At 41.3% G+C, this 20,652-nt stretch overlaps 1 protein-coding gene across 2 annotated transcripts in view; it reads left to right on the forward strand.

Moving 5' to 3' along the window:
- Positions 1 to 879: 879 nt before the first annotated feature.
- The window catches only part of tcerg1l (transcription elongation regulator 1 like), a 624,439-nt gene continuing 604,666 nt past the window's right edge, over positions 880 to 20,652 (forward strand). The window contains exons 1-3 of one of the 2 annotated variants that reach the window (XM_059653101.1): positions 880 to 1,501; positions 4,450 to 4,872; positions 17,948 to 18,082. In XM_059653101.1, coding sequence (XP_059509084.1) covers positions 4,552 to 4,872; positions 17,948 to 18,082 — 456 coding nt within the window. In that variant the 5' untranslated portion in view covers positions 880 to 1,501; positions 4,450 to 4,551. Of the gene's footprint in view, positions 1,502 to 2,180; positions 2,387 to 4,449; positions 4,873 to 17,947; positions 18,083 to 20,652 lie in introns of those variants that run through there. The other variant, XM_059653102.1, reaches the window with a different exon arrangement.

The raw sequence follows: 20,652 nt of genomic DNA on the forward strand, positions 1-20,652 counted from the left end.
TCATTTACTTTAACTTACTTAATATTCACCAAATAACACACACTGTCAACCTAAAATTTACTTTCGCAATCACTGCCTAAAAAGTACATGTATTTGCACAGTGCCAAACGCCACTAATAAACCAGTGGATACCTTTAAGTTTGTCAATTTGCATTACTGTTTTAGGACTATTAAACCAGCTACGCACAGCTTTTTAAAAAACATTCTCTGCACCTATACGAAACAAGAGTAGCACATTACATACTTTCACTGGCAATTGGAAGTGTCACACTGATACTTTACAACATATAAAATATAGATTTTTTGAAGAGATTGTTTTTTTTAAGCCAGGTGGAATCCTAACATCAGATAATATGTAGGAGATAAAAGGGAAAGAAAATTTGGCAAGGGAAGCGTAGAACGTAATCACGCGGGGGAACTGTCAGAACGTTTAATGTTTCTTTAGGGTTCTCTCATCGGCCTGTTATAGTCTCATACCTTTCCTGACCAGTGATTGCAATTGAGTAATACAATAAAATGCTTTAAATTATCTTGCTTATTTGCAACAGCTTACAGAATACCATATGACTTCCAGCTCAAACTCGAGATGCTTGGTCGATGGCTCCTAAAATTCATTTCACAACATTGTCCGCATCATCATTTGCTTTGTTGGTGTCCGCCCCCCCCCCCCGACTTTTTATACCAATTTATATTTTTAAAAATGTCATTCCTCAACTATTGGCAGAGCAGAAATCAGTAAAACAACGAGAAAAATAACATTTGGAAATGTCTATCCACAATTTTGCAGCGATTTCAGCTATGGTTACAGATGCCAGTCCTAGATACACAGCAAACTCAGAGCAGCCCCGTGAAAGGCAGCTTTGCCTGAGTGCACCTGTTTCCCAGAATCAGTTCATCAATAAAAAGCCATGACCCGCTTTCCTTTCTAATTATCGCGATAGAGTCGAATAGATGAAGTGACACTCGCCAAATTGCAGCAAAGCTTTGCTCGAGCACGACCAGATATGAAAATGCAAGATGATTTTTTTTGCGGGCCAGCGTTACTTGAGACAGGCTGGTTAGCTGTGTCGGTGGCGTTGTTTAGCTGGCTCTGGGAGGCAGGAGGATCTGAGGAGGAAGACCACCGTCCCTGACTGTGAGGGTCTGGAGAGGGTGCTGCCAAGGCTCCCAGCCACACACACACACACACACACACACAAAGCGATTAAGAGAAGCAGCGCATTTAACGGAGTGTTCTCTCAGACAATTCCGGGGCAGGAGTGTCTCCCCGAGCCAACCTCAAAAAAAGCTCACATCTTCCCCCGTACACTGGGCTCTGGAATCCCTTCCATCCCACTGACTTGGGAGTGGAACGGGGTGGGGGGAGAAGAGGAAGAGAGGAGTCCAACACAATTCTTTCAGAGACAGTGACCGTCAGCGAACAGAGGATTATAAATAAAACTGAGAGAAGCTGCTTTCATTTGACCTACTCGATGGGTTGAAGAGAAGACGTCTGCTCGTGGTAAGAACTCAGTTGCGCTTTATTATTATTGTTTTGTTTATTCCCTTTCACCCTGGTTGGCGTGTCTTCTGAATATTGGAGACTTTCTCTCCTCCCCACCCGTGCTCAGCTCTCAGCTCCCTCCCCGGGAGTCACATACACACACATTTGAAGAGTTCCCCATTTCATCATCAGTGCCACATACTGGTCCGCTGGGCCGGAGAGTGAATCGAAAGAGATGTGGCTCAAATCTCTTAAGTCCGAAACTTATAGTGGGGCCGTGCATCGGTCTGAAGCTGTAAGGGAGACAGTGAGTGAAAGGGGTTTGCATTGGTAGTGAGCCCCGGCCGGGAGGGAGAGGAGATTCCAGGTGATGTTTAATGTTGAGCGCTCTCAGCAGCACCCTCCCCTTCCCCAAACCACGACAATTGTTTCATATTCATCGTGCCTCCAAATACCACGGTATCATCTATTTCTCCCCCTCCCCCATTCCAACTCCCCACCCCCCGCCCCAATTGTGGAAGGAAGCCAAGCACTTGTGCTGTGCTGGTGGGAAAGCTCGCAAGGAGCCGTCTTCACTGCAGTCACGAAGCTGCTTGCAGCCAGATAGGGTGCTGTCAGTTTGATCCAGTGAGAGAGCGTGCAGCCTTGTGGCTCTCTTCCATAGAAAGAATAGGCACCGCTCTGAATACTGCAAAAAAAGTCTTCAGGAGCACAGCCCTTGTGTCGCATGTGTGCACCAGACTCATTTATTTCCTAACTAAGAATTTGTTTTTTTCAAATCGAAATTAATACCTTGCTGTTGGGCTTGTAGCAAAGACTGTTACTAAATCTGGTGTTGAGCAGGCAGCAACTACCTTGAAAAGATCAACATTTTCCATGTCAAATTGTTTTGTATCTCTCTCAGTAAGTTTCTTTTTACATGAATTATAGCTCTTGCATATTTATGTGAGCAAACTATTTTATTTAATGGCAGTTTGATAGATTTAGTTCAGTGTTTTCGTTTTGCCAACTTTATGCTTTGGCTTATTTTTATCAATTCTCATTTGTATTATTTTACAAAATTGGCATATTTAAAATGTCCAACTAGGCTTTGATGGAATTTATTGCCAAGTCATTGAGCGTGTATTGCAAAAATAATCTTGGATGTGATTGTAGATGTGGGAATGTTATATTGAAACGGTTATAAAGTACGGCACTGTACACGTGATATTATTGTTTTGAAAGGTTTGGGATTACCAAAGTAGAAATTTGGTGACAATTTGTAGTAAAAACAACTACATCATTTTATATATAACTCTTGCTTTAGAAATTAATGTAGGATGGATGGTGAATTAAAGCATAGCTTATTTGGAAACAAACAATTCACTTTTAATACTAACTGCAAAGTGATGTAATCGTTTACTATTTTGTTGTATTTATTCACTTTTGTTGTTAATTTTCTTCAACCCGTGTTTCTTTGGCAGTGTAGCTGAAATTGGGCAAACTATTACTGTCTGCACAAAGCATTATGAATATTATAGTTTTCGTAAGCATTTTAAAGATTTTTTTCAATGGAAATCATGCACATGAAATATCTAAAATAGCAAAAAAATTCTCCGAATCTGAAACTTAATTTTGATCCAGGGATGAAAGTCCCCTTTTTAAAAATATATGTGGACTTGCATATTGGAACCTTGTGGAATCCCTGACACAATATCTCCAGGAGAAATAGCTGGGGACCTGGAGATTTCCCTGGAACCTACTGAAAATGTCCATTAAAGTCGGAAAAAATAACCCCTCCTCCCAAACTCCGCCCTGCTATACCCAAAACTTCCCCTCACCCTCAGCTGAATAATCCCCCACCCCCACTTTCTGCTGGTGGAATGCCCCAAAACCCAGATACCGCTGAAGTTCCCTGGATGTGACAGGCCTGTACCCCCGGACACCACGCCGCTGACCTCCCATCCCCGGGCCCAATGATCCCTGCTGCCAGCTGGAACCTTTGCCACCCTGAATTCCACACCAATGATCCCCTAGAACCGACAACCCTGGCTACCAGTCTGAAATACCTCAGGACCAGACACCAGCTGATTCCCACCCAACCCTGGGTGTTGACACCCTTTACTGTTGGCCTGATCTCTAAACGCCCTCTTTCAGCATGCCTCAATTCACTGCCAGACTGTTCCCTTCCCAGCCACCAACCTGATCTCCCTCCCATGGATCTGACACCAAATCATCCTCCTGTATACCCGGTACCTTCATACCCGATACCCTAACGGCTTAACTAACTGACACCTATAGCCCACACACGCACACGTATCCTTTCACGGCAGTTTTCAAAAGGGCTGACTTTGCTACTGGACAATTAAATCCGAACATGATGTATTGACTGCTGGAAAGTGGGGCGCAGTTTCCACATCGATTGCATTTGCTGTTGGGTTTGGAGATTTCTGGAAAGATTCATGATAAGAGGCCCCTAACCAGCAATCTCCAGCACAGAAGACATCCAAAGTGAAGTGAATAACTTTAACCCAGTCAGTGGTGGAAATAGGGTTTTGGTTCTGATCAGACTATCTGGCCCTTTCATGCTGTTGCAATTTGAAATATCATTGGTTCAAATGACTTTTTTTGTCTGCTAATTGCACAATTAACACACACCTTCCTTAAACCTGAAAAGCAAATGCTTGAACTTATTGATTGCTGTGACTGAAGGGGAAGAACATTTTTTATGGGATGCAAATAACTGCTTTTTTATTGAATTTTCAAACAATTTTCTTGTGGTAAATGTAATGTTTATTCCTTTCATCCACTTATGTAAGTTTTTGTTTGTTTTAATTCTTAACAAGTAGATGTCATGACATTATGTAACTTCAGATAATTATGCTTGGAAACTGAAAGTATTGTTTGTAAAGTGTTTGTTACTCTGGAGCTCTGTAGGAATGTTGTTATAACCAGTAGATAATACTATGTTCTTTTTTAAAAATTAGATGAACATCTGGTAGATCTGTACAAATGTTTGCTGATTCCCACGTCACATTGCACAGCTTCTCTATTCCATCTTTGTGATATATTCTGCACATCATTTGACAATGTTTCTAAAAGGCAACACACTGGGATTGTGGGATGTAAGGTGTAGAATGCTTCCTATTCCGCATTCAAAAGGACAACATCAGATCTGGCAGATGAATGGAGAGCCGCCTCCCTGGATTTGGACTTCTCCAACTGTGCCTGGTCTTTTCAGAATAATTGCTCCTCCCCAGCTTCTTCCTCTGGCTTCTCCACTCAACCCGCCTGAATTCCTACAATCTCCATTGGGATGGCAGGTCCCTTATGATTCTTTCATTCCTTTGATGGTGATGCCTTCTCCACCAGAACAAGCTGTTCTCCAACTTCAACATCCAAATACGCAGGTAGGGAATGTGACACAGCTGTGGCTTTCACCGTATTCTGTAATTTGCTGCCAGAACGAAAGGATACTCTTAAGAAAATATTGCAAGATACACAAAAAGTGAAGGGACTTTAATGGGCTATTGCTCTGCTAATGTACCATTCATTCATCAATTCATTTTAAAATTAGAAGCTGAAATTGTTCGCAAAACTGACAATAAAATTTAGCATTATTACTTTGAAAATAATAAAATTGCAAGAATTGGTTTAATTTCTTTGGTGGCTTGTTGGATAGTGAACTATTAATAACTGTTGACATTGTTCCCAAGAAGCACTGTATAAAAGACATCCAAGAACTCCAACTTAGGATGTTGAATAGTGATTGACCACTGTGTCGGATTGAACAATAGTTTGGAAGGGGAAAAAGCATAGAGAAACAAAGGATCTCTAAAAGTTCCAGAAGGAAGGGAATGAAGTGACAAGGTGAGAGTGCTGAGCAAGGAGTGGGAGTTATAACTGCTGAAGTAGAGGCTACTGATTAGACAAGCTGATGGAACTAAAAATGAGAAATAGACTCACATTGAAAGTGTGTACGGGGATATATGGTTGCTTTACATTTCAGAGATAGAGAATGTAAAGTCATGTAAAGATTTAAAGTTAAGGAAGAGAACATTAAAGTTTATTTTCTGGAAGAGGGAACAGTTGGAAAGCTGATGATAATGCAGGACCTACTTTGAAAGTAAAAGGCTCCAGATGCTGGAAATCTGAAATAAAAGCATAATTTTCAGGAAATACACAGCAAGTCTGGCAGCATTTATGGAGAAAGAACCAAGGTTAACATTTCAGATCTGTACGCAGATGCTGAGTATATCGAGCAATTTTTGATTTTAATTTTAGGACCTCCTGTGGTTGGAGAAGTAAGATTTGTTCTGAATAGCATGTAATGGAAGGTGGAAGTCAGATGATGAGAGGTGGAAGGAAGAAAACTTGGTAATTATTTTCTTCATTTATGGGATGAGGGTGTCACTAACCAGGCAGCATTTATTGCCTATCCCTAATTGCCTAGAGGGCAGTTCAGTGTCAGTCACTTTGCTGTGAGTCTGTCGTCACGTGTAGGCCAGACAAGGTAAAGATGGCAGTTTCCTTCCCTGAAGGATATTAGTGAATTAGATGGGTTTTTCAACAATAGATTCACAGTCATTGTTAGATTCTTAATTCCAGATATTTTTTGAGTTAAAATTCCACCATCTGCCATGGTAGGATTCAAACCTGGATATCCAGAGCATTATCAGGGTCTCGGGATTAACAGTCCAGCCATAATACCACCAGGCCATCACCTCCCCCTTGCATATAAATAAGTACACATAAACATATATAAAGAGAAACCTGTTCTGAATTGAGCAGGATGCACTCTGAACTTGACATGAGTTTAGAGCTGATGAAGCTGAAGGAGTTGGGAATGAAGGTACATAGATGTTTGTGATGCATACTAGATTGACAAACATACAGCCTGAAATGTTTAACATATCATTCAAGAAAACCTGATTTGTATGGATGTCACAAAACAATTATGGACTATTATTCTACACATATTAATTCCATTTTACAGAAGATATACAAGGAACTTGTGAATTAATTTCAACTTTTCAGCACTGATCTTCTGAAAAAAAATTTTTGTGTTGCAGTGATATTGTTTCTAAGTGGGAAAGGATGAAAAATGGTCTTAATCATTGCCTTCTCTTCCTGTGGCAGCATATATCTCAGAACGTCATAATTGCTGCAGTGATGCTTCACTGCTACATGATAGAATGATTGCCACTGTAGTCCTAAGACTATCTTAGCAACAATGCTTTGGCTTATGGCACTTAACTATTTGTTAGTGTAATTAAAACAAAATGTGTATTGATATTGTCTGTGACTTATACAATAACACCCTTTACAGACATGAAATTACAAATTGCTTCCTCTTTGCATGTGCGGTTTATGCTCATCAGAATTTCTCATCTGTAAAACCTCTTTCAGTCAAATTTAATTATTTTTAAATGTACTTAGGAAGCAAGAAATATGACATAGCTCAGCACAGACATTTTGTTCTGGTTTTGAATGAAAATCTACATTGAATCATAACCTCAATATTACATTATTACCCTATAAAATGATTTGGAATATTTACTGCCTGGCACACTAAACTGTTCTATTAGAAGTAAATGATATTAGAATGTTTACAACGGTGCTAACGCAGGCAGATTTTGTTAACATCTTATCACACATCTTTGTTGGTACATTGTCTAAGATGGTTATCTTACAACACTTTTGACACATGATTCTAGAAGCTCTAGGTGAATCACGAAGTTTCAGTTGACTGTATAGTCAGGTGTCTAGGATATTTACATGATCTTCATAATAACATGGCTGTGAGGGGATAAATGGGGTGCAACACAACATAGGTGGAAAGTATGCTTTGTAGTACACGGAGCCCTTTATTGCTTAAGGTAGTCACTGCAGTCCTTAACATTGGAGTAAAAAGTCAAGACAATACAAAGTTCTTCACCTGTCAAGTGCAGAGAAATGTGGGTGTGTGTTGGGGCTTGAACAACAACTGTGCACTTTAATTACCAATATTCAATTTCTGATAGAAACTAAACTTGTTTCTTGTTTTGTGTTGGTACACCTAAGAAGTGTAACCAATTGCTCAGTGCCCATTGAAAGCAACCGCATGGAGTCACCCAAAATCTGGAGATAATTCCCTGAACTTGTTAACTTACTTGGTTTATAGAATATCAGTGATGGGCAAGATGGTGGAATCTTTACTTAAAAGAAAAGGAAAAATATCATGAAGAAAAGCGAACATGACTTTCACAAGAGAAGGTCAGACTGAAACAGCCTTAATGAATTCTTTTGAAGACATAACAAAGAGTAGATCAGGATAATGTAAATTTATAAATTTAGATTTTCAGAAGGCCTTTGGTAAGCACTGTATTTGGAATCATACCTAAAAACACAACATATGAAGATAGGGGACAAGTAGCAGAATGGATATTAGGTTAGTCATAAAATAAGTAGATATTAAAGGTATTTATTCAAGCTAATTAAAGTTGGAAAGTAGTGTTCAACACAGTTCAATTTTGAGACTGCTGTGCTTCACTATTTACATACCTAATTTGGACCTTTGACCATTGCTCCCTCTAAGCTGTGTGCTTCTGTGGCTGCACAAAAATCTGTTGAGTGTTGCACACTTAACTATTAAAGCTGAACATATCCAGGTTTACTGCCACTCTAGCCCACCCACAACAAACTGATAGAAACATGCACAACAGAGAATTAGCAGTCAAAAAACAAGGCTGACATGAATAACCAGGTGAAATTAACAGCCAAAATGTACTGGTGTCAGCCCCTGATTCTTGAAGTTATGTCTGCACTTGTCGTTCCTATCGTCTGCTCACTGCTTCCCTTCCTATTGGCTGTCTGCTTCCTTCTGATTTGCCACCTCCCACTCCAACCCTCTCAAAAGCCATTTTTCTCTGCCTACTCCCTTGCTGACTTCTTTCCTGTCAGTAAGGGAGGTACTAGGGAGGAAGACTGAGAGCAGTAAGCACGCAACAAATGGGAAAGTCGGAAGGCAGTGAGACGGACAGTTGGTGGGTGAGGCAGTGAGTCTGAAGGAGGGAGTTGGTGAGCATGTTGTAGCAGGAGGATTTTCAGGCCAATTAATACCAATCATTCTGCTGCATCTGGTTTTGTAGAAATATTAACAACAGAGAGATTAAGAGCGCAAGGGTGTTTCTGGAGAGTTTGTGAAAAGTTTTGGATTCCTTTTCAAGATGTCCAAGCACTAATGCAAAGATTCCTGTGAGGTTATTTCATGGGACCTTTTAAATTTTGCACACATTCAAGTACAATACTCCCTTGCCCCAATTACATTTAGATGTATTTTTGGAGGTAATTTACTTCAAAAATAGTGAAATAGTTTGTGATTTCATGATTCACAAATTTTTAATTTAGAAAGTGTCAGGTGGAGAACATGCCATTACTTCCCAAAACCTACTTTAACTTGCATTCTCATAACTCCTGACGTTCCATTCTTGTTTCACCGTAATGGTCTCTTTCCTAATTCTCAGAGGTTGATTTTCCCCTTCAATATTCACTTAACATTTAGGAATACTGTGTCTCTTGGTACTCACTCTCCAGTTCACAAAAGCCAACCTCTGTCCAAATTCTTGGAGACACTTTACTTCTGTCAGATTATGCGAAGAGATGACTAAGTTATTTTCTTCACCATTCATGGAAGTTTAAACTAATGAAAACACTCCTTAAACTGAAATAGTAGAAGTTGTCATTTCTACTGTTTATCAATTTAAAAGACATACCTCCTTAGCCCTTATATTTTGACCTTGTTAAATGGAAACAAAAATTTCTTGTCTTGAGGCAAGACTGCCTTTCAGCTTTTCTACTGTCAACTTGCTAAGATAGGAGTTAGTGTTTAAAAATCAACAAATACATCTCTCAGATACTGTGGTGTAGTGGCTATGGTACTGAACTTGGGGCTCGCGTGTTCAGATGCCATCATGGTAAACTTAAAATTGAATTCACTGACTCTGACAATTTGTGAATTAATATGTTGCCTTGTTAGTGGCTGAGAATTTTTTTTTCATAATTTTGGTAAACTTTTAAAGAAACATATTACATGTGCTTTCTTTAGTTCTAACATAGCACACATTAACTTGAATTTTGCATGTATAACAAAATTCAATTAGTGCATTGATGGAAAACGTGAGAGGGAACATTATTTGAGATTCTGCAATAAATAATTATCCATAGTTCACAAATAGCTATTAGCATCTCTCTAACAGGAAGAGATAGAGACAACTGGTTAAATATAGCTTGAAGGGCACAGATCTAAAAGTGTGTGGCAAGATAAGGTGGCAGATCAATGACTGATTATACAAGGGATGCAGTTTCAAAATGTAAAGGCAATAGCAATTTCATGTTATAGTTAACAGAGTTTAAAAAAAAATTGTGACAAAATACAACAGAACATAATTACGCTTGTGGATGTTTGGGTACACATGGGAAGAGCAAGGTTGGGGTCTGATCTGCTTGGAAAAGGGCTTTGTTCTCCATCTGTGTGGGACAAAATGTCTCTATTGTGGGTGAGTTCTGGTTGTGTGGATATGGGGAGCTGGTGGTGATTATTGTGGAGTGTGAGAGGGGTATTTCTTGAAGAATAATCCTGCTCCCGCACAGTCTGCACTCCCATGATGACCCTGCCTTTTTGCAAAGTTTGGGAGACCCAGCTGGTTACAGTTTACATCTAAAATTTAAAAAATGCAGATACAAGGCTTGGCAAACTGCCAACTTCCCTCCCGGGAGTTAGTTAGGTACGCAAAGCTTGTCCTGCTGAAGTAAGAGCTGGATGTCGGCACATTTGAGCCCGCTTCTTTACACATTTCTATCCATTAGGAAATTAAACCTACCACACTTTCAGGCAGGCCAACAAATACCACTCACATTGCCATCTGCCCCATGTTTTGAAAAAAAGGTCTGAATGAATTAGATGAGAAAAGAGTTCTAGGAAATCATTAATAAAACATTAATAAATAACAACGACACCAATAGTTTGTATAGAGTGGCACAGTGGTTACCACTGCTGCCTTACAGTGCTGGTGACCTGGGTTCGATTCCACCCTCAGGTTACTGTCTGTGTGGAGTTTGTACAATCTCCCTGTGTCTGTATGAGTGTCTGCCAGTAATGTAATGTGGTTTCTTTTCACTGTCCAGAGATGAGCAAATTGGGTGGATTGGCCGTGCATAATTGTCCTGTTGTGTCTAGGGACAGGGTTATGGGGATTGGCTCGTTGTGTGGGTCTGGGTGCGATGCTGTTCAGAGGGTTGATGTAGATTTGATGGGCCAAGTGGCCTCTATCTGCACTTTAGGGTTTCTGTGATCTTCTGTTTTATATTGTGCCTTCAGGAGTTCCAAGTGTTTCGTGGCATTATGATAAAATAAAATTTGATGACAAGTCACATAAAATTTAAGCTAGATGGCCAAAAACATGCTTAAGCTTTAGGTTTTAAAGGATGAAAGGGAGAAAGAAAGTTGGAGAGATTCAGCAGGGGAATTCCAGAGTTTGAGGCCTAAGCTGCTGAAGGATGATTGGCAGTGGTGGAGTAATTAAAGTTGTTTATACTCAAAAAGGCATGATTAAATGATTTCGGTTAGATTGGAGGCTCGCGGTGCCAGAGGAGATTAACGATTAAAAAGGCGAGGTAAGACCATGCAACAGTTTGGTAGCAAGGATAGGAATTTTATAACTGAGGCATTACTTGCCTGGAAGCCAATGCCAGCCAGTGAGAATAGGTTGATGGGTGAATGGTTATTCTAAGGATGTAGGCATCTGGTTTGGTTTGTTGAAGGTTTTACAGAGGATGCAATGCTGCATTAGAAATGTGAGGTCTAGAGATGACAAAGGCATGGATGAAAGATTTAGCAACAGATGAGTGGAGACAAGGTAAAAGTCAGGAAATTAGATTGCGACAATCTTCGTAATAGCAATGAAATATGATACTGTGGTTGGATTGGATTCAGCTTCAGACAGCTGCTAATAAGGGATAACGTTGGCAGTAAAGGAACAGAGTTTGTGGCAGTAACTAACAAAGAACAAAGAAAATTACAGCACGGGAACAGACCCTTCAGCCCTCCAAGCCTGAGACAATCCAGATCCTCCATCTAAATGTGCCGCCTATTTTCCAAGGATCTGTATCCCTCTGCTCCCTGCCCATTCATGTATTTGTCGAGATACATATTAAATGATGCTATTGTGCCCCCCTCTACCACCTCCGCTGGTAATGCGTTCCAGGCACCCACCACCATCTTCATCAAGAACTTTCCATGCATATCTCCCTTAAACTTTTCCCCTCTCACCTGGAAATCGTGACCGCTAGTAATTGAGTCTCTCACTCTGGGGGATAAAGCTTCTTGCTATCCACGCTATATACACCTGTCATGATTTTGTAGACCTCAATCAGGTCCGTCTTTCCAATGTTAGTAATCCTAATCTACTCAACCTCTCTTCATAGCTAGCACCCTCCATACCAGCCAACATCCTGGTGAACCTCCTCTGCAACCCCTCTAAAGCATCCACATCCTTTTGATAATGTGGCGACCAAAACTGTATGCAGTATTCCAACTGTGGTTGAACCAAAGTTTTAAACAACTGTGACATGACCTGCCAACTCTTGTACTCAATGCCCCATCTGATGAGTGAAAGCATGCCACATGTTGTCTTAACCACTGTATTGACCTTCGTTGCCATGTTCAGAGTACAATGGACCTGAACACCCAGATCTCTCTGTGCATCAGTTTCCCCCGAGGCTTTTCCATTTACCGTATTGTTAGCTCTTGAATTGGATCTTCCAAAATGCATCACCTTGCATCCTTGCATTTGCCTGGATTGAACTCCACCTGCCATTTCTCTGCCCAACTCTCCAACTATCTATAATCTGCTGCATTCTCCGACCGCCCCCTTCACTGTCTGCTACTCCACCAATCTTAGTGACATCTGCAAACTTGCTAATCAGACCATCTGTACCTTCCTCCGGATCATTTATGTAAACACTGAAAACAGTGGTTTTATTTTTTTTTCTCTCTATTAATTTGTGGGATATATTTAATTAGTTGACATTTCTGCTTTTGCAGCACTGGATGTTGAACAAGCAGTATGATACGTTAGAGATTGTAGACGAATGGAGAAAGATAGTGGTGAGGTAAAACTGGCATTCTTTCATAGTCTGACCTACCTGTGACTTCAGAACCACAGTAATGTTCTTTAAGCTGGTGTTTAAAATGACCTAGTGAGCCACTTAGTTCAAGGCTAATTCAGGCAGGGTCACAAATACTGTTGGCCTTGCCAGTGATGCCCACTTACCAAGAAAGAAGAAAAAGAAGTGAAAATTGATGCCAAAGCAAAATAATCCAAAATCCATACAATGAGTATGCGGAGTCTATATGTCAACAAAACTACCAGCTTTGAAAACAGCTGAAATCATTTCAGGGTTGTGATGTATTCTTTTTCATCGCATTTGTTTGCTTGTGGCAACTCTTGCATCATTTGTGCTTCACCTATAGCTTCTACCACAGAACAATGGGAGAATAGCCTTAAGATTCATTTGTGATCAAAGAGTTGTTGAAAATGTTCTTTCCAGTATTGACTGATGGCATTGTTATCCTTAAGCAAGGAACCACCCTATGAGAAAAGGAATTTTTTCTGTTTGATTTTGGCTCACATATAACTCAACGCCTTCAAAAAAGGCTTGCACATTAGGATACTAATGAGTCCCTACAATTCAGATAGCTGCCATTCAGTCCATCAAATCTGCACCAAACCCCCAAAGAACATCGCAAGGAGACTCAGCATACCTCCCGTAACCCAACCAAACATTTAGCATAGCTAATTCATCTAGCCTGCACATCTGAAGGAAACCGGAGCAGCCAGCAGAAACCCACACCAGGAGAACACGTAAACCCCCACGCATGTTGGAATCAAACCCAGGTTTCTGTGTTGTGAGTCAGCAGTGCTAACCAATGAGCCATCATGCCAACCTAATATTAAGGGTTCACTCAGCCTTTCACATTCTACCATTTGTCCTTTAACTCAGGATTTGTCTGTGGAGTCAGAACATAGAACATAGAACAATACAGCACAGTACAGGCCCTTCGGTCCTCGATGTTGTGCCGACCTGTCATACCGATCTCAAGCCCATCTAACCTACACTATTCCATGTACATCCATTTGCTTATCCAATGACGACTTAAATGTACCTAAAGTTGGCGAATCTACTACCGTTGCAGGCAAAGCGTTCCATTCCCTTACTACTCTCTGAGTAAAGAAACTACCTCTGACATCTGTCCTATATCTTTCACCCCTCAATTTAAAGCTATGCCCCCTCGCCGTCACCATCCTAGGAAAAAGGCTCTCCCTATCCACCCTATCTAACCCTCTGATTATTTTATTTGTCTCAATTAAGTCACCTCTCAACCTTCTTCACTCGAATGAAAACAGCCTCAAGTATCTCAGCCTTTCCTCTAAAGACCTTCCTCCATACCAGGCAACATCCTAGTAAATCTCCTCTGCACCCTTTCCAAAGCTTCCACATCCTTCTTATAATGTGGTGACCAGAACTGTACACAATTCTCCAAGTGCGGCCGCACCAGAGTTTTGTACAGCTTCACCATAACCTCTTGGTTCTGGAACTCGATCCCACTATTAATAAAAGCTAAAACACTGTATGCCTTCGTAACAGCCCTGTCAACCTGGGTGGCAACTTTCAAGGATCTGTGTACATGGACACCGAGATCTCTCTGCTCATCTACACTGCTAAGAATCTTACCATTAGCCCTGTACTTTGCCTTCTGGTTACTCCTACCAAAGTGCATCACCTCACACTTGTCTGCATTAAACTCCATTTGCCACCTCTCAGCCCAGTTCTGCAGCTTATCTATGTCTCTCTGCAACCTACAGCATCCTTCGTCACGATCCACAACACCACCGACCTTAGTGTCGTCTGCAAATTTACTAACCCATCCTTCTACGCCCTCATCCAGGTCATTTATAAAAGTGACAAACAACAGTGGACCCAACACCGACCCTTGCGGTACACCACTAGTAACTGGTCTCCAGGATGAACATTTCCCATCAACTACCACCCTCTGTCTTCTTGCAGCAAGCCAATTTCCGATCCAAACTGCTATATCCCCCACAATTCCATTCCACCGCATTTTGTACAATAGCCTATTGTGGGGAACCTTATCGAACGCCTTGCTGAAATCCATATACACCACACCAACTGGTTTACTCTCATCTACCTGTTTGGTCACCTTCTCAAGGAACTCAATAAGGTTTGTGAGGCACGACCTTCCCTTCGCAAAACCGTGCTGACTATCCCTAATCAACTTATTCTTTTCTAGATGATTATAAATCCTATCCCTTATAACCTTTTCCAACACTTTACCAACAACTGAGGTAAGGCTCACTGGTCTATAAGTACCAGGGTTGTCTCTACTCCCCTTCTTGAACAGGGGAACCACATTTGCTATCCTCGAGTCAACTGGCACTATTCCTGTAGACAATGACGAGTTAGCCTGGTGTTGTTGAAGTGTAGCCTCTTTAATTGTGACCTTTGGTCTTTCTGCCAGGTTCACTTTGGCTCTTGTACGTCACATTTTACAAGAATGTTTTACAATTAAACTCTGCTGCATTCCTCATGATAATACTGTGACCAATCAGAATCTAGATGCCCTGTCTGAGAATTAAGATTGACAGTTAACTGTTATTGCTGCATCTCCATGTCAATTTAGCCTGAACAATCAGCATTTTCATTTGATATAAAATGATGTATCCTCTTTACAAAACTGTTTCGTCCTTCCTACTTCTAATGAGTCCAAGATGAAAAAGCTTCAACTTCTATACTTCTTTAAACAATATTAATATTCACCCTGGTCATGAGCAACACTTGGAATTCCATTCTTTCATTGGGCAGCTTTAAGCTTGAGAAATTGTTCTACTTTTACTTAGACTCTTGGGCCTTCAAATGTCTTAGTGTTCAGGTGGATGTTCTGTTTGAAAGTTTGTCCCTGTGTTTGTTCCTTCAGTTACCGATCTGCACAAAGGAAGGTCTCACTGAGGGCAGTGATAATGTTTTGAGGTCTTGATCACTTATGCATTGTGATTGTAGATCTTTAATTTTTATTCTCTCATGGGCAGTGGGCATTGCTCGCTAAACCAACATTTATTGCCCATCCTTAATTGCCCTTAAGGATTTTAACCCAGTGATGGTTTATTTCCAAGTCTGGATAATGAGTCACTTGAACATGAACTTTTAAGGTGGTGCTGTTCCTATGTAACTGCTGCCCTTCTCCTTTTGGATGATAGTGGTTGTGGGTTGAAAGTTGCTGTCTAAGGAGCCTGGTGGAGGCTATAATGGATTGCCCCCTTGGAAATTCCGTCTGAAGTTAGCAATGAAAGCTTCAGCCTTACCTTTTGCACTAAAATGTTGAGCTTCTTTGTTAGTGTGGATGGTGATATTTGTTGAACCTTCACCTCCAGTTGTTTAGTTCACAACTGGTTGTGGCAGGACTGGAGAGTTTGGATTTGATATGTTGGTTGTAGAATCAATTAGTCTTTTCAGTCACTTATTGTTGTGTTGTTTCGTATGCAAGTAGCCCTGTTTATTTATTAATTGTAAGTGAATATTCTAGTGTATAAGAAAACAATTTTCCGTTCAATTTGAAAATATTTAGGGTCTTTGGATGGTCTGAATTGATATTAGTTGAAAAGCGCTTGTTTGTGTTTCATTTAAGACAAGGTTAGTCCAGTGTTTGTAAGTTATACATGCTGCCTATATATCACAGCTGTGCAGTGATGGTCACTCACCTTGGTCAAATGCTATCAGATAGAAGCTATCATTCTCCTAACCCAATGCTTTCCACGAGTACAACAAAGAATGAAAAGTTAATCAGCTCATGGTATAAGTTGGCTTTTGTGCACAGTTTCCTCAGAAGTGTTTAAGCCTGTGTTACTTCCGGTATGTTTCAGTCCCTATGATGGCAAAGGAGGAAAGGTTCAGTTGCCCTTGAAGCCTGGATAGAATAAATTATAATTAAATGAAGAGCTGATAAAAGGTTATCTTTGCATTTTTGTTGCCAGGAAAGAGTTGAAGTTCTGCTGTATTAATCTTTCATTGACATATGTAACACAACGTACAGAGAGGTAGGCAGAGATAGTTGAACCTATGTTTGCTGGAAATTATTTTAGAATTCACTTTCAGTGAATTTTAACAAGTTGTCTGGTTTATACACTGCCAGCTTTCCACTGAAAACAATGAAAGTGAAAATGTATTGGTGTTTAAGGTGAGTGATTTGTCTGCTCTTGATTATGTTCAGACAGTGGTAAAAGTAAAAACTCCCGTTTCGGCTCTTTGCTTTGGATTTACCATTGTCTATCGCAAACAAAATAATATTTACCCTTATTTTGAATTTATTGGTCAAACACTTTCTGAACAGCAAAAATTAAACAATCTGTGATTAGATAATTATTTTTCTTTTCAAGAAGGTAAAACAAACTATCAGAAGTGGACTAATTTGCAACTGGTGATAATGAAATGTGAGGCTGGATGAACACAGCAGGCCCAGCAGCATCTCAGGAGCACAAAAGCTGACGTTTCGGGCCTAGACCCTTCATCAGAGAGGGGGATGGGGTGAGGGTTCTGGAATAAATAGGGAGAGAGGGGGAGGCGGACCGAAGATGGAGAGAAAAGAAGATAGGTGGAGAGGAGAGTATAGGTGGGGAGGTAGGGAGGGGATAGGTCAGTCCAGGGAAGACAGACAGGTCAAGGAGGTGGGATGAGGTTAGTAGGTAGGAGATGGAGGTGCGGCTTGGGGTGGGAGGAAGGGATGGATGAGAGGAAGAATAGGTTAGGGAGGCAGAGACAGGTTGGACTGGTTTTGGGATGCAGTGGGTGGAGGGGAAGAGCTGGGCTGATTGTTGGTGCAGTAGGGGGAGGGGAATGAACTGGGCTGGTTTTGGGATGCGGTGGGTGAAGGGGAGATTTTGAAGCTTGTGAAGTCCACATTGATACCATTGGGCTGCAGGGTTCCCAAGCGGAATATGAGTTGCTGTTCCTGCAACCTTTGGGTGGCATCATTGTGGCACTGCAGGAGGCCCATGACGGACATGTCATCTAAAGAATGGGAGGGGGAGTGGAATTGGTTTGCGACTGGGAGGGTCATCTAAAGAATGGGAGGGGGAGTGGAAATGGTTTGCGACAGGAGGGTCCTCTAAAGAATGGGGGGGGAGTGGAATTGGTTTGCGACTGGGAGGGTCATCTGAAGAATGGGAGGGGGAGTGGAAATGGTTTGCGACTGGGAGGGTCATCTAAAGAATGGGAGAGGGCGTGGAAATGGTTTGCGACTGGGAGGGTCATCTAAAGAATGGGAGGGGGAGTGGAAATGGTTTGCGACTGGGAGGTTTGCAATTGGTGTCTGATTAATGAAGCTTGTTTTCTCGCATGCAAAGTGACAATCATTGTGTGTTATTTTTGCAGTGGGATGGTATAATGCATCCTTCGGTTCTAGGATTTCCTCCACCAGTTGACTTTATCCCTGTTGTTCCACATATGTACACCGCCTGGCGACCATCAAGTAAAGGTTGGGAAGAAAAATGGAAGCCCGATTGCAAAGTAAGATTAATGTCTCGATGTACTGCACTATTAAAATGCAGGTCTCATTGTTTTCTTTTTCATGATATTCCAAACTGGTCATTGAGGAATCTGACAAATGTTTTATATTCAAGTAAATATAGTACAAACCAAAACTGTGGGGTTTTTTTGGAAAAGAGAAGCATGGGATATATGAATTTCTGCTGTAAATTTTATTTTATAAAGCTCCTTTAAATGTTTTGGGATGTTGTATTACATAAGTGTTATTTAAGGCGTGGATTACTTTTGCAGTTCACGTACGTGCAGAGTAAATTGCATAGTTGAGAATGCCCATCTTCTGCCTTTAATTTATACTCAACTGTTTATTTAGTTCCCTAATAATTTTAAACTTCAGTTAACCCTTAGTGGGACACTTCAATACTGAAGCACTTTTAAATTGTTTCCAATTAATGTTGTAATTCCTAATTGAAAGTTGTTTAATTTAAGTCATGATAATTCAATTTTTAGCACTTCATTTCACTTTATATTGTTAATTGAAGAATTCAGTTTTTTTTATGGTTCCTGCTATTTGCAATGCTTAAATCAAACTTTTTCCTTATTGACAATTATTGGAATAGACTGGATATGTCTTTCTGTGGGTGTCCCTCAATCAGATCAATTTGTTGACCCTTATTCTAATGTTCTTATTGTAAAGGATTAAAAATAATCCATCACTTGCTTTTACATCACTTGGGCAAAGGTTTTTTTTTCTAAAACATTTTCTTTGTTTTGCTGAATTGAATTATTCTTGAGAGTTGACCTACTACTACAGTGTAAGAATATTGATCTGCTCTTTCTACTCAGGCGTCTAATAAAGAGCAACTGAAACTTGTTTCACTTTGGTCAGTGGAGGGCGGAAAGCTTTACCAATAATGGATTGCCTGGAGATGAACTATTGTGCTTTCCCAAACAAGAAGCCTATCATGAATAAGGAAGGAAAATAAATGTTTTTGAAAATATCATGTATTGCGCACATATATGGGCTGATGCAGTCATGTTCACCCATGCTACTGCATAGCGTATTAATTAACACAACTATACTCATCTTAACCATTGGCTAATTTGGTCTATTATAATGAATTTCCAGACCAAACCTAAACTTCCTAAATGGCTAACATCCTAACATGATCATCCATGTCTTGTCTCCTCCTTTTGATAAAGTTGCAATAAAACAGAGAGAAGTTAAAAAAAGTGAAAGATTGCTGAAGGGTGACAGAGATAATGGGAACTGCAGATGCTGGAGATTCCAAGATAATAAAACGTGAGGCTGGATGAACACAGCAGGCCAAGCAGCATCTCAGGAGCACAAAAGCTGACGTTTCGGGCCTAGACCCTTCATCAGAGAGGGGGATGGGGGGAGGGAACTGGAATAAATAGGGAGAGAGGGGGAGGCGGACCGAAGATGGAGAGTAAAGAAGATAGGTGGAGAGGGTGTAGGTGGGGAAGTAGGGAGGGGATAGGTCAGTCCAGGGAAGACGGACAGGTCAAGGAGGTGGGATGAGGTTAGTAGGTAGCTGGGGGTGCGGCTTGGGGTGGGAGGAAGGGATGGGTGAGAGGAAGAACCGGTTAGGGAGGCAGAGACAGGTTGGACTGGTTTTGGGATGCAGTGGGTGGGGGGGAAGAGCTGGGCTGGTTGTGTGGTGCAGTGGGGGGAGGGGACGAACTGGGCTGGTTTTGGGATGCGGTGGGGGAAGGGGAGATTTTGAAGCTGGTGAAGTCCACATTGATGCTATTGGGCTGCAGGGTTCCCAAGCGGAATATGAGTTGCTGTTCCTGCAACCTTCGGGTGGTATCATTGTGGCACTGCAGGAGGCCCATGATGGACATGTCATCTAAAGAATGGGAGGGGGAGTGGAAATGGTTTGCGACTGGGAGGTGCAGTTGCTTATTGCGAACTGAGCGGAGGTGTTCTGCAAAGCGGTCCCCAAGCCTCCGCTTGGTTTCCCAAATGTAGAGGAAGCCACACCAGGTACAATGGATGCAGTATACCACATTGGCAGATGTGCAGGTGAACCTCTGCTTAATATCGAAGGTCATCTTGGGGCCTGGGATAGTGGTGAGGGAGGAGGTGTGGGGTAAAAATATAGCATTTGCTGCGGTTGCAGAGGAAGGTGCCGGGTGTGGTGGGGTTGGAAGGCAGTGTGGAGCGAACAAGGAAGTAATGGAGAGAGTGGTCTCTCCGGAAAGCAGACAAGGGTGGGGATGGAAAAATGTCTTGGGTGGTGGGGTCGGATTGTAGATGGCGGAAGTGTCGGAGGATGATGCGTTGTATCCGGACGTTGGTGAGGTGGTGTGTGAAGTTGCTGTTCCTGGTTGAGTATGGTCGGTATTATGGTTTATTACAGGCAACTTAAGGGGCATTTGTTTGACCTGATGTTCCCAGAATTGCGTATCTGCATTGCATAACAATTGTATGGTAGCAGTGTGAAATGGATTCCTCAAACTCCTGTTCCAGTTTTTGAGATATATTGAGGAGAAATCTTCCGAGCCTCTGAACGCCATGGGCTATGAGTGAGAAATTTGGGAAAATCAGGTGAGAAGTCCAGCAAGGC

This window comes from Stegostoma tigrinum, chromosome 20 (assembly GCF_030684315.1).
Source record: "Stegostoma tigrinum isolate sSteTig4 chromosome 20, sSteTig4.hap1, whole genome shotgun sequence".
Lineage (NCBI taxonomy): Eukaryota > Metazoa > Chordata > Chondrichthyes > Orectolobiformes > Stegostomatidae > Stegostoma > Stegostoma tigrinum.